This window comes from Calidris pugnax, unplaced genomic scaffold (assembly GCF_001431845.1).
Source record: "Calidris pugnax isolate Ruff unplaced genomic scaffold, ASM143184v1 scaffold171, whole genome shotgun sequence".
Lineage (NCBI taxonomy): Eukaryota > Metazoa > Chordata > Aves > Charadriiformes > Scolopacidae > Calidris > Calidris pugnax.
Window position 1 is genome coordinate 10,416,987 of NW_015091064.1, and position 12,688 is coordinate 10,429,674.

The 12,688-nt window shown below is 44.6% G+C and overlaps 1 protein-coding gene and 1 non-coding gene across 2 annotated transcripts in view; both read right to left on the reverse strand.

Annotated features, from left to right (window-relative positions):
- Positions 1–12,601, reverse strand: part of HS1BP3 (HCLS1 binding protein 3) — a 51,040-nt gene extending 38,439 nt beyond the window's left edge. Inside the window, exons 1-2 of the mRNA XM_014956723.1 lie at positions 12,099–12,601; positions 7,842–8,007 (exon numbers count right to left, since the gene is read on the reverse strand). Of these exons, the coding sequence (XP_014812209.1) occupies positions 7,842–8,007; positions 12,099–12,157 (225 nt within the window). The 5' untranslated portion in view covers positions 12,158–12,601. The remainder of the gene's footprint in view (positions 1–7,841; positions 8,008–12,098) is intronic.
- On the reverse strand, positions 12,379–12,460 carry TRNAS-AGA. The gene has a single exon. It is a non-coding gene; the product is annotated as a tRNA-Ser (tRNA).
- Positions 12,602–12,688: the final 87 nt, after the last annotated feature.

The following is a 12,688-nucleotide window of genomic DNA, read 5'->3' on the forward strand; positions in this document are numbered from 1 at the left end:
TTCATACTATGGACCGCAGCCAGACTGTGCTAAGCTGCCCTCCAGGCCAGAGAACAGGTCCTGACATTAATCAACACACCTCAACTAGTTTACTAAATTAGACGTAAGCATAAAGAGCAATGACCAGCTTAGCTTTCAGGCCTCCCTGCCTTTTGCACTGATTATCAACCAAGCCAGCTGATTTGAAAAATATTTGCATTTCAGCCGTACAGTGTTCACTACGGGTTCAGTGTCCAGTCACAAAAGGCAAGCAGCTTTATAGAAAAGATCTGAAGCACAAACCCAAATCTGAGTTGACAGGGAAACGAAAAATAAGAATTTTAAACTTATCTCCTGTAAACAACACAGTAAGTGTGAGCAACACCGTGCTCTGCATGCAGGATCTGATATGCAATTCAGCAGCCAAGCATTAAGGTGATGGCAATGAAGAGATGTTCCCAGAATAAGACAATCCTCCCTTTGAAAGATATATCAAAAAGAGAGAGGAAAGAAATTTTGGATTTTCTGAATTGTTGTACCTTTCTAGTTTGCTAGGTCCTATTAGCACTCTGAACAGGGTATGATACCACATCGCCTCCCAAAAATACTGTGTAAGAACAAATGTAAGGGCAGTGAGGAGTTCACTGGTACTTTTTCAAAAGAATAAATAATATTATTCTCCACCCAGAAAAAAAATAATCAAATCTGATTTGTGAAAAATGTTTAACATCTAACTAATTTCAACAATAAATAACAAATTAATGTCTGAAAGCACTAAAAGACAGCAGCCAATCAACAAGACTGTGCCAAAATAGCTTTAAAATACTCAAAAAGTAACGCTGAACTGAGACAAACTTATTTCTTTCCCCGCTTAATTTTCATTCCTCCCCTATCGAACTGTAAATTATTCACAAATCTCAATTTATGTCTAATTACACCATTGAACCTAAAGTAAACGCACACCCTCGCATCCCATTGCTAATTGAGCCTTTGTGTATCTGCGTGGGCTTTGAACACCACCACCACCAGCTATACCATGCGACACAGCACACAAAGTGTGATAAAGCTATACCCAGAGCATACTGATACGCTGCCCCGGAGCCTGCAGCACACCACGCCGGCTCATTTCCAGCGGTGTGGGGATGCCCTCTGCTGGGAAAACCTACCACAAAGGCAAGATGTTAGACCTCCAGCCCAAGCCTTTCCTCACTTACCCAACACCAAAGCTGGCCCCAGCAAGCCCCTGCCATGGTGGCTCCTCGCCTACTGTCCCTCCGTCTCTAACTCTGGCTGCTGCTGGCTCCTCGTTGTCTTTGTTCACCTTGACCTTGGTTTTGTGCTGGGAATGCAGCAATAAGGCTGGCTGAATCCAACAGCCTCATGCTGATGCATTTGGAATCACAGAATAGTTTGTGTTGGAAGGGACCTTTAAAGATCATCTAGTCCAAACCCCCTGCCATGGGCAGGGACACCCATCCAGCCTGGGCTTGAACAACTCCAGAGATGATGGGGCATCCACAACTTTCCTGGACAGCCTCTTTCAGTGTCTCACCATCCTCATTGTAAAAACTTTCTTCTTCATGTCAGATCTAAATTTACCACGTTTCAATTCAAAACCATTGCTCTTTGTCCTGTCCCTATCATCCCTGGTAAAAAGTCTCTCTCTGTCTTTCTTACAAGCACCCTCTTTATACTGAAAGGCCACAATAAGTTCTCCCCAGAGCCTTCTCTTCCCAAGGCTGAAGAGCCCCAACTCTCTCAGCCTTTCCTCACAGAAGAGGTGCTCCATCCCTCTGATCATCTTTGTGGCCGTCCTCTGGACTTGCTCCAACAGGTCCATGCCTTTCTTACACTGGGGGCTCTGGAGCTGGACACAGTACTGCAGATGGGGTCTCACCACAGCAAAGCAGAGGGGCAGGATCACATCTCTCAACCTGATGGCCACACTTCTTGTGATACAACCCAGGATACGGTTGGCTTTCTGGGCTGTGACGCACATTTGGGTCTCCTTGTTTGAAAGCAGCAGCACAGAGGCACTGCAGGGACCTCACACAGCACTGGCCAGGTCTCACAGAGTGTATCTTCTCAGGTTGAGTCCCACACATCACCCAGAGCATCCTCACGCCTTTCCAGTCAGGAAGCAGTGCTCTGCTGTGACAACTGTGGACCCTTTCAATTTGATGTCCTCTGCCAATTTTTCCAGGAGAAAATCATATCAGCAGGTAACAATTAAATCTTGCTTTTCCTGGTTAACACTCACAACCCTTTGAAAAAAGCTGATGAATCCTATGGCCCAAAATGTCAGGATTAAAAAAAAAAAGCTGCTCTAAAAACCATTTCATCATTCCTATCAAGTAAACAAAGACCTGTTTGATTAATATTCAAATATTTTTCTTCTGCTGCCTGTAATTCCTCTGGGTCTTCATCCTGCAATTATCCTGTCCCCCTCCATGCCTCTACCTCACCTCCGTGAGTACTGTGGAGCTAAACCCACACCACCTGTAAGTCAGCCAGAGTGCACGCACTTCAAGGAGTTCTGTCAAGTCACAATATCAAAGGCTCAATCTACTTCACTTCAAAAGAGTTAATCATGCAAATATGACAAAGCATGTGCATATTTGCCAGGTCAAGACCCTATTTGCCTGTAACAGTTAACATCCAACATAGAACTGAAAGAAAGACAGGGATGGGTGTTTGCACCAGGAACAAATAAGTAAGTCGAATATGATCAAATATAGCTGGAAGGTTAAGAAAACCACTGGGAAGTTCAAAGTGAAAGCCTGGAGTTTGCTGCTAATCCCTCAAATCTCATGCATGTGCCTTGCCCCCTTCTTCAGGAGAACCTCATGCATGAAAGTACACACACCAGAATGCCTGTAGGATACAAGCCTGGGACTCTCAGATGTGCATAGGAGAATTTGATCCCACTCAGTATAAATGGGATTTCATGCCTCCTTTCCCTAGGCTCCTTTTAATGCCCCATTTCTGACCTCAAACTTCTCTTCATATGCTTTATATTTACTGCAAGGATTTCAATGAAACGGAGGCCTCAGAGCGAGCTGACTCAAGCCCTTTGGCCAGGCAACACACACTAGTGAAGAGCACTCTGATTTTGTAGTATTACATGAAATACCTATGGCTACTGTGGCCATAATTTACAGAGCCCAATTCTTAACACTGTCACAAAATGGAGGTACAGCAGCATCCTCCTTTATACAACCACCAGCTTTGGATTCGGGAACCAAAAGCATCTCTTCTCACAGAGAGCACAAACCAAGCTTTCCCTTGAAGACTTCCAGCTCAAGCCATACCAGAGTTAATGTTGCTTGGTGACCTCGTGGGTATGCATTATGGTAGATTTTAATTACATGACCACATGCTGTTCTCCCCACCTGTTTTGCCCAGCAGAAGAGCAAGCGCTCTAATATTTCTTTTTAATCAACAGAAATTCTTAACAGCTCCTGAACCTATTGCTACACCAAGCAGGGATGGGTTTTTGTCCCCTCTCGCATCACAAAGGTTTTAATGTAAAGGAATTTATCTTTGCAACACACCTGTATGGCCAGGAAATAGGCACTCCAACGCACAGATTTTGAGGCCCACAGAAAGAAGGCCAACATATGCAAACAGGTAATGATGAAAACATAGATGAATACACACCCATGTACTTATACTCCCTCATTATATGAGAGGATGACAGCTCTATAGTAAATTCCTCCCAAAATCATGCTGTGCCTGTCAAACACCAGCAGTTATTTGCTCAGCTTTGAAAAAGAACAAACTTGACTAACAAAAGTAACTTGTAAAAAAGAAGCAATTAAACTGGGCACAGATAGAAAGAGAAGGCACTATAGGCTGCATGGATTTTTAATAAGGCTGTGAAGAGAGATGTTAATTGCTAAAACAGTGTGGTAAGGTGTGGCTAGAAGAAATGTATTTCAAATAAACAAAGCCTTTTCTTCTTCTAACAGAAAATGGCAGATCCACAGGCAATAATTAAATACCACCTTTGCAGCAGCACCTCTGATGCAGTACCAAAGATAAAACCAATTTCATTCTTTCAATAGGGCAAGAGCATCCTGACCTTTAAAAGAAAGGCAGCTGAGTTTTCCTTCAATTACCATATATATCTTCAAGGTTAAGCAGTTCTATAACCCATTTGCCCTGTTTTACAAATGGCATTTTTGTAATTAAAAAATCCCTCCAGTTTCTAAGAATTTAGATCTGAAAGTCATCACAGAAGTTAATTTCTTCTTCTGTTAATGCTTCACAAACATTTCCATTAGAAAGGCTATGATACTGATTTTGTATAGTCCCATTAAGGCTGGGGAACAAGGAACTCTGGATTCTTTAGACCCACAGTAAAGGCTACTAACTCTACAGGTCAGATCTGAAATCCCTTTTTGATGTTCATCTGGTTTTGGTCATCAGCCCTTAACATATCTCGATCCAGTGTAGTCTAAATTGCAGCCCAGAGATCACAGCTAGTTTAGAGGATGCTTCTGTCCTGCTCAGCATCTTTCTCCAGGCATGGGATCCCATTCCAGGGGATATAGAGAAGCCATCTGAGCTCAAGCACATCGCTGCCTGCAGTTGCTCACAGCCTAATGCACAGAAAGCCAGTTTCACTGCTGCCACCTAGGGTATGAGAGCATGGAGGGCCGTCACTTCAGCTGGAAGCAGGTGGAAGAACAGCTAGACAAGGAAAATCAATTTAGCTAATATTTCAGGGAGAGCAAGAGGGGAAGGAGAAGGAAGAAAAAGGTAAGACAAAGGGTCTCAAAACACAGATCTGGCTCCTGAGGTAGCCAAAACTGGATTAACATAGCTAGAGCCAAAGAAAATCTTACCATGCCTACTCATCTTCTCTAACCTGACTCTCATCTCAGCACTGTGACACTGCCTCCTTTCTCCTGCCTCTCAGATCCGATCATTTCAACAATGGCAAAAATAAGTTCCCTCTCCCATCCTGCTCGCCTGTTTGGGAAGGCAGAACAGGCACACAGTTGTTGTGTTTTCCTCCTTCAGAGGTCTCATCTCACTCCCTCTTGCTATACAAATTTGATGTGTTTGATCTGCTGTCCACTGTAACCTCATTCTTCCCTGCTGTTTCCCAGTTTCTCCTGCAAACTCTCTGGGGAAGGGTGATGGTTCTTGTTTGTGCTGGTACAACATCCAGCAGAAGAGGGCTCTATGGAGGGCACTGCAGGTGCAGCTCACCTCACCTCACCTGGCACCAGAGGGCTGGCATTTGCCTCCAGGTTAAGAAAGCTGCCCAGATGCAGGAGGTGTATTAGCTCTCCTGACATCTAGACAAAGTCACTACATTTTGGGAAGATGTGACTGAAACTCAACTTACCTGAACACAGGTAGCTAGTGGTACCTTGCGTGGTGGACAGTATCTCACCTCGCCCTGTTCCAGGATGGTACCAATGCCTTTATGTCCTGTGTCACATCTGCCAGCCCTATGCAGACATGGAGGATAACTTAGGGTTTCTCAAATGGTACCCACCATGTACATTAAGCAAATGGATTCCCCCACACTGTAGAAGCTCAGCTATGTTCTTCTCATCAGTACTGCACTGACTGGGATGGGAGTTTAGAAATCTGCAGCAAATACAGCCATCTAATCATAGAGAGCAGATTGTTCTGCCTGAAGATAGGCATCTCACGCCATCTGAGATGCTTTGGGGTAACCAAGGGACTCGTGTGGGGCAGGCAAATATCACACAGGACCTATGGGAGACCCACAACCTTCTGAAGGCGAGGTGGAAAATCCCACTGCACTTCCAATGGTACAGACAGCGTGCAACTCAACTGAACCTTAAACATTTCAGCCTGTTGAGCTGAAGCCCCCTGCCCCAGCTGTCTAAAATGGGGAATGCTTTCCCTTTATGGTCAAAGAAGAGAGGCATTTCCAGAGGGTGAGTCACCTCATTCCCCCTCTCCCCACTGACCATAAAAGCAGGGACAGACTCAGATTAAAATATCCAACTTAGAGAGAGATAAGTTAGGACAGGTGAATCCCTCTATTCCTTCCAGTAATACACACAGAAAAGACTCATTGGAATGAATAGATGCAAAGCATTTGTCCTCCAACCTCCCAGCTCATGGTTTTAAATTACTCTCACACACCAAACTCTATAATATATCAGACCTAGTCAGCCAAAAAAAATGTATCTGATGAGATAAATGTTATTCCTGTCAGACTACACCAGTTTTCTTCTTCATGAAGAATGAAATATCAGGAGGTCCGACCAGAGAAGAAATCAAAAAGGTTTATTTCACTTGAGAAGAGCAACTAAGTGCTGAAAATCCTCCTAGAGAGAGCTGACATGGGAACAGACAATCTCAGCAAGAAGGGGGCCACAGTAGGAAGTCTGTTTCTCCCCTTTTTAGACAAGCTGATTTTATCTACTTTTTCTTCAGTGAAACAAAATGTTAGATGACAATAGCCCAGTTTAACACCTCAGGTTTAGTCAGGTTCTTTCTTGCACAGAACTGCACAGAAATATTACAAATATAAGCAGGCATTGCTGCAGAAAAAAAAAAAAAAAGTGATTCCATATCCCCTTCACTTATCTGCCCATGTCTGGCCCTTCCCCTGTCCTAAAACAAACTTTAATAGGGCTGTGCAACTCAGAGGCTCAAGAAACAGGTGTAAATTAGTACTAAATAAAAAAAACCACAAATACTTATTTTTAGCCAGGACCTTCCTCAGCTGATGTTACAGAATAGCCACATGACAGTGGCACACAGAAGAAAACACTGCAGGAGCAAGAACAAGAAGTCAGGGACAGGGAGAGAGAACAGAACAGACTATTAGGCCACCACTGCTGCTTTTACCATAAAGTTATATAGAGCATAAAGAGTGCAATAAATGTATAAGATCTCCTCACCATGCACCTCTTCACAGCATTGACAGATGTGGTTTTATCTGCAAATCAGACTGTGTAAATATCCACTTATCAGCCATCCTCTATGGAGTGTGAGTTACACTAGGGCTGATGGTCTACCAGGTAACCACGCACTCACATCACTCTGATGCAACAGTTATCCCCAAAACATCTTAAAATAGCAAAAGGGTGCATCCCCTTAAAGTCCCTTTAGAGTCAATGGACAGACAAACATTTCTCATGAGTGGTTCAGCAGACAGCTAAAGCAGATCAAATTAAATGTATCCTAAAAGCACCTTTTTCCATCAACTCTATAATAGACAGTCCCAGGTGAGACAGCTCAAGTGGACGTGCGCGTGCTATAGATGACTTGAAACAGGTGAAATGGATCTCAGGTGCTATTTTTAAACCTTTACTCTGCAGGAGTCATGAAAAAGACAATCCAACTCAGCAAAGTTTTTTATGGACACTTCCTTTTAAAACTGTCTTACTAAGGACTTTAAAAACCATGTCAAGCACAACAGATTAAGGCTAATAGGTCAAGGCAAACCTACTGCGAGGTTAATTCCCCTTACTGCCCCACATGATTCTCTCTCCACTCAAGTAAACTCTATATATTTATTTCCTGTTTATGTATCCAGTCCTAGTGCTGATACATACATAGGAGAAACTAATTTTGTAGTAGGACTTATAAAAAGATTAATTGGTTTCTATTTGTTGACACATAATGCAAAACGCCTTAAAGGCAACAACAAACAGTCACTGTTGCTTTGAGCTCCTGGATTAAAAAGTTTAATTAATATATGTATAATACTCCTATTGCAGAAATGGTACAGACTGTCTTGTCCTACCAAGGACCTTGACCCGAGGAGGCTGTGACAATAAATTATCTGCTACATCAGGACCAAAATAATCAAAGCTGATTAAGAAAGTGATCGCTAACACAGCATTGATTAAAACATTTACCATAAATTGAACGACATCGTCAGGCTTGTGCTTCGCTGATTTGAAGGCAGCCAGTCGGGTAACAACGACAATGTGATACTCCACGTGGCCAGACATCATCTTCCCACGGATCTCCTGGTATTCCGGCACAGACAAATCCAGCCCCGTGTGCGTGTTCTGAATTTGCCTAGGGAAGAAAACACACGCAGGGTTCAGGCACTGGCACACAGACTTTTAATTGACCCTCTCCGAGGATCCAGTTCAAAGCCCAAGAAAGTCACTGCAAAGACTCCCATTTCAACAGGCCACTAGACAGACCCTACCCCAACGCTGTTCCTGCTCTGCAACAACACAAATCTGGACATGTGCTGCTTCCTATAGTCTATCCCAAAGCACCTGCCACTGGCCACTGTGGACAAAAAGCCAGGAACACAGCATTTCTGGGAACAGAAGATGGGGATTCATTCAGAACCAGATTTCACTCACAGGAGTGAAACCGTACGTTTAACAAAATAAACAGTCTGTTTCCGTAGACTGGAAACCAAAACTGACCAGAGATCCTTTCCCCAAGGATTCCTCATGCCAAGCCACGGCACACTCACTGCTGCTGTCGCTGGAACCACTGACTCTGTCCGAATCAGAAAGAAGTTTATCATCCAGAGCATGGAGTACTCTCTGAACACATCCCCAAGTGTGTCCTTCCTGTGTGTGAGCGAATTTTTTTTTAATGAAATCTGAAGGGTCTGTTTGAAATAAACCACTTTTCATGTCTTGTGGAATTTTTGCCTCTTTCTTTAGGAAGCTCAGTTTCATTAACACAGATGCCCTTCACCTAAGGATACACAAGATGTATGAACTTAAAATACACTTTAAAGAGGTTTAAACAATATGGTTTCAAATGAAGTTTCAAAAGTCTCCTCTCATCATGTCAAAACTTGACAGTTCTTTTGAAATTTGAGTTTTCCGAAGACGGCAACTTCTGAATCTCCAATGTAAAACTGAATAAAAAGCTTTTTAAAGAGACTATCTTGAGAGTTCTCAATAAATCAGATGGCAACAAACAAGGACACAGGCTTGATTTTGTACCAAATGCTCTTTGCAAGCCATGTTTAAAACATTATGGCTTTACCAATAGCTCTACTGTCGTTGAGATTTTATACTAGGTACCTAAATGCCATTCTGTTTGCTCTGATTCTGTTCTCATTTTCTGCCAGCCAAGGACTTGACTTTACACTAACAGACAAAATTCTGTACTCAGTTACATGTTGTCGAGCTGCAAACAGAGAATCAATAGCGCTGATGTATAAATACATAGGTGCCTGGCTTTCACACAGCGCTCTGTTGGACCTGTAAGCAAAAGTCACTATCTGGAGACTGACTCAAAGGACACCTGCTAGTAAAACCAGCTGGATCTGGGGTTTTTAGAAATGTTGGAAATGCTCTCCAGATGTGTCGTCGTCACTCAAAAAGTTGTGACAGCAGTTATGACAGCAAAAAGGTCTGTCAGGCAGTAATCTGGAGTGATTTATTTCTGTTAACACAGCCACAGAGCATAACTGACAAATTAACCTGCTTTTCACCTCTGATGTAAATAAAGGGAAAAACACGAGTACACCATCCTCCTGAATGACCTTATTTAGCTTAAAACACCAACCACGCATAGATGTACTCAGATGATACAACAACAAATTCAGTGTAAGAGCTGCTGCATCAGAGTTCTAAAAATGCCATAAAGTTAATAACTACTTTAACACACATTCAGGGTTTTGCTTTTAAAGTTGTTAAAAGCCTCAGCTAAAATGACTGTAATGGAAAGCGATTAGAGGGGAAATAGCTACATTTTTATTTGTTTGCTTCAGACCTCATGATCACTTTCATGATCATCGCTGACATGAAACCTACCACTATTAGCTCTTCCATAGCAACAGGATCGTGTAGTTTTTTAAATATAAAATTGTTCTAAATGAACAGAAATCAGCAGGGAGGCCACACTAGTTCTTGGAATGCCTTAGTTTCCAAATAAGCAGCTCCCGGTGTTTTAATTAATTTGATACTGTTGTTGTTGTTATTCAAGCGGAAGCAGCACCTACAAGTCCCAAGACAGAATATAGTTTCATTGCATTTTTTCCATCAAACACTATTTTTACACTAGCAGCTTTAAAAAAGAAGCAAAAGGAGAAAGCTGTTTGTTTAAATTGGACACAGAGGTTTATTATTGCTTCTACTCCTTATTTAAATCTAGCTTGTCTACCTCTAAGTTACACTTTTGTCTACAATCCTGATGGTTCAGGGGAGGCTTGGGCACATGGTTTAACCCTCCTAATAAGAATTGCTGGACCTGAGTACAACGAGACCACTACAACCAGTAACACTGTGCTTGTATAATCAGATCATGCAGGGTCAGCAGGGGACAGAGGAAGAAGAAATGATATAAAGATCAGCTGAACAGAGTAGTTTCTGCTGTTCGCAGAAGAGCCACAACTTTTCATTCCCATCTTTTGATTTGCATGTAATATAGAGGGGCTGTATTTTAATTAATCTGCTTTCTGTGCTGAAAGGCCAAGATGGGAGAGAAGGGAAAGCAGCCACTACAGGCAAGAATGCAAAGTAAGGGCTGCAAGCACTGTGATGAGAGACACTGTGTTCTGGTGTCTGTGTGGCCAGGAGAGTGGACTCTGCACTTTCTGCCTTGATAAAGCCAGCCCTGCCGGCAGCACCCAGCTCCAGCCACCTCTGCCCAGGCAGGACCGAACCTTGATGACTCAGCTCATCCTCAAAGGAGAACAAACTTGTACAGCTAGTTTATTCACTAATTGAAGGCAAAATATCAGGCATGAATTAGCCAGCAAATGCTTTTATTTCTCTGTATAGTCTAACTACAAGTATAAGGATTATTATTTATTTATATTACCATAGCAACTAGGAATCCCATTACCCAAATTACTATGTATAAAGAGTGAAAAGGTCACAACCATACAGCTATCTTACCTCACAAGCTAGAAAATATATTTACTTGGTAAAGCCTTAATCCCACACATACATATATCTCTCCAATTTTATCACTGAAAACATTGCAGTATCAGTGGGACACTTTGCAAGGTGTAAAGTCTATTGACTGTTAAATAAATCCAGGTGTTCAGATTTCCATTTCCGAGGCTAAACCTAATATCATGTCAGTCCCACAAAACATGTATGTGAGTTAAGTCAGACACATTTGAAGGTTCAAGACTCCTGCTCCAAAGGAAGTCAGGCCCTGAAACAGCCAAATATTTAAGGATTAAAATAATGGCTTTGAAGTTAACGCGATTGAAATAGTTGCTACTTATGTCGTAGGAGGTAGATGTGTGAGGCGAGACCTCGCTGAATCAACATTTATTGTTTCTCATGTCACATCTGATAGGGGGCTGCTTTCATGAGGTCTCAAATATCTCATGGGGGTAAAATAAAAAAAAAGAATTATCTCTATCATTTCTCTATAAAGACTGCCACAAGCGTTTTCCTATTGAGACATTTCTCTTAAGGGTTCATTCGCCACATCTAGAAAAATACAGGTTTTTAAAAATTTAATGCAACTGAAAAAAACACCCCAGCACCCACCCAACTTATTCTGGGAAAACAGAATAAGCTTATTCTGCCCATCGCTGGCCTAACATGAAGCCCAGGCAGGCTGTCTGCAGCCTGGTGGACACAAGGCATGGTGGCGTTTGGGGTCAGCCAAAAGCACTGCCTCAAAGAGGCCAGTGTATCCTTCTGGACGAGTTTTAATTCCTTCTGAGGCACCTCGAAAATACTGACCAGGAAAAGACGTTTGTGGAGAGTGGGAGCACACGCTGTGTGCCCAGCAATGTGGAGGGGAATCGGCCCTAAGTAACCCCAGGAGGAAGGGACCCAACGGGCGGGTGAGTGACAACTGTGATCTCTCCCGGCGGTGAAATGCCACAAAAACTGGTGGAACCTCGGATTATCCGAAGTGTCCTGGGAGCAAACCCACGCAGCCGCAACCCTCCAGCCTCCCCTCCGCCCCGCCATCGCCCTCAGCGTCCCCCACTTCCCCTCAGCGTCCCCTCAGCGCCGCCGCCCCCCGGCCTCCCCTCAGCCCCGCCATCGCCCTCAGCGTCTCCCGCCTCTCGGCGTCCCCTTAACGCCCGCCGCTTCCGCTCAGCGCCCGCCCCGGGCTCCCCGTGAGGCGAAGGGAAGGCCTCGGCGGGCGGCGGCTGCCCTAGCGGCGGCTGGCGAAGTTTGAAGCGGGCGGCGGGGGTCGCTGCTCCTTCCCGGTACCTGGTGGTGACCAGCACGGCGGGCGCCGGGCTGTGCTGCATGGCGGAGGGAAGCGGCATCGCTGCTCCCTGGATCGGCGCCGGCCCGGGCGGAGAGGCCGCGTCCGGCCGTCACGGGGTCCCGCCTCTCTCCCTGCCTTCCCTCGGGCTGGCAGCGGCCGCCCTGCCGGATGTTTGCCGGCGGGCGGCTGCGGTGCAAAACGGTGGCTGGGAAGAACCCGGGTGGGTGTGTGTGTGTGAGGAAAATGTCCGGGCCAGGAAAGAAAAAGAATAACCTTGGCCGTAGTCGGCAGGATTCGAACCTGCGCGGGGAGACCCCAATGGATTTCTAGTCCATCGCCTTAACCACTCGGCCACGACTACACCGACGGGCGGCCTCTTTGGCGCCGAACCTCCACTAATACACCCTCCGCTCTCCTCTTTCTCTCCTTACGGGACCAAAACACCTCCCCGGCGGCATCCCGGTATCCTCCTCCCCGGTGGAAATAGCTCTAAAACAGCCAGCACGGTGCTGCTGCAGAGCAGGAGCTTCACCAAAAGCCAGCCCGGCCCTCGGGCGCCTCCCCCGCCGCGGCCCTTCGCCCTCCGCCG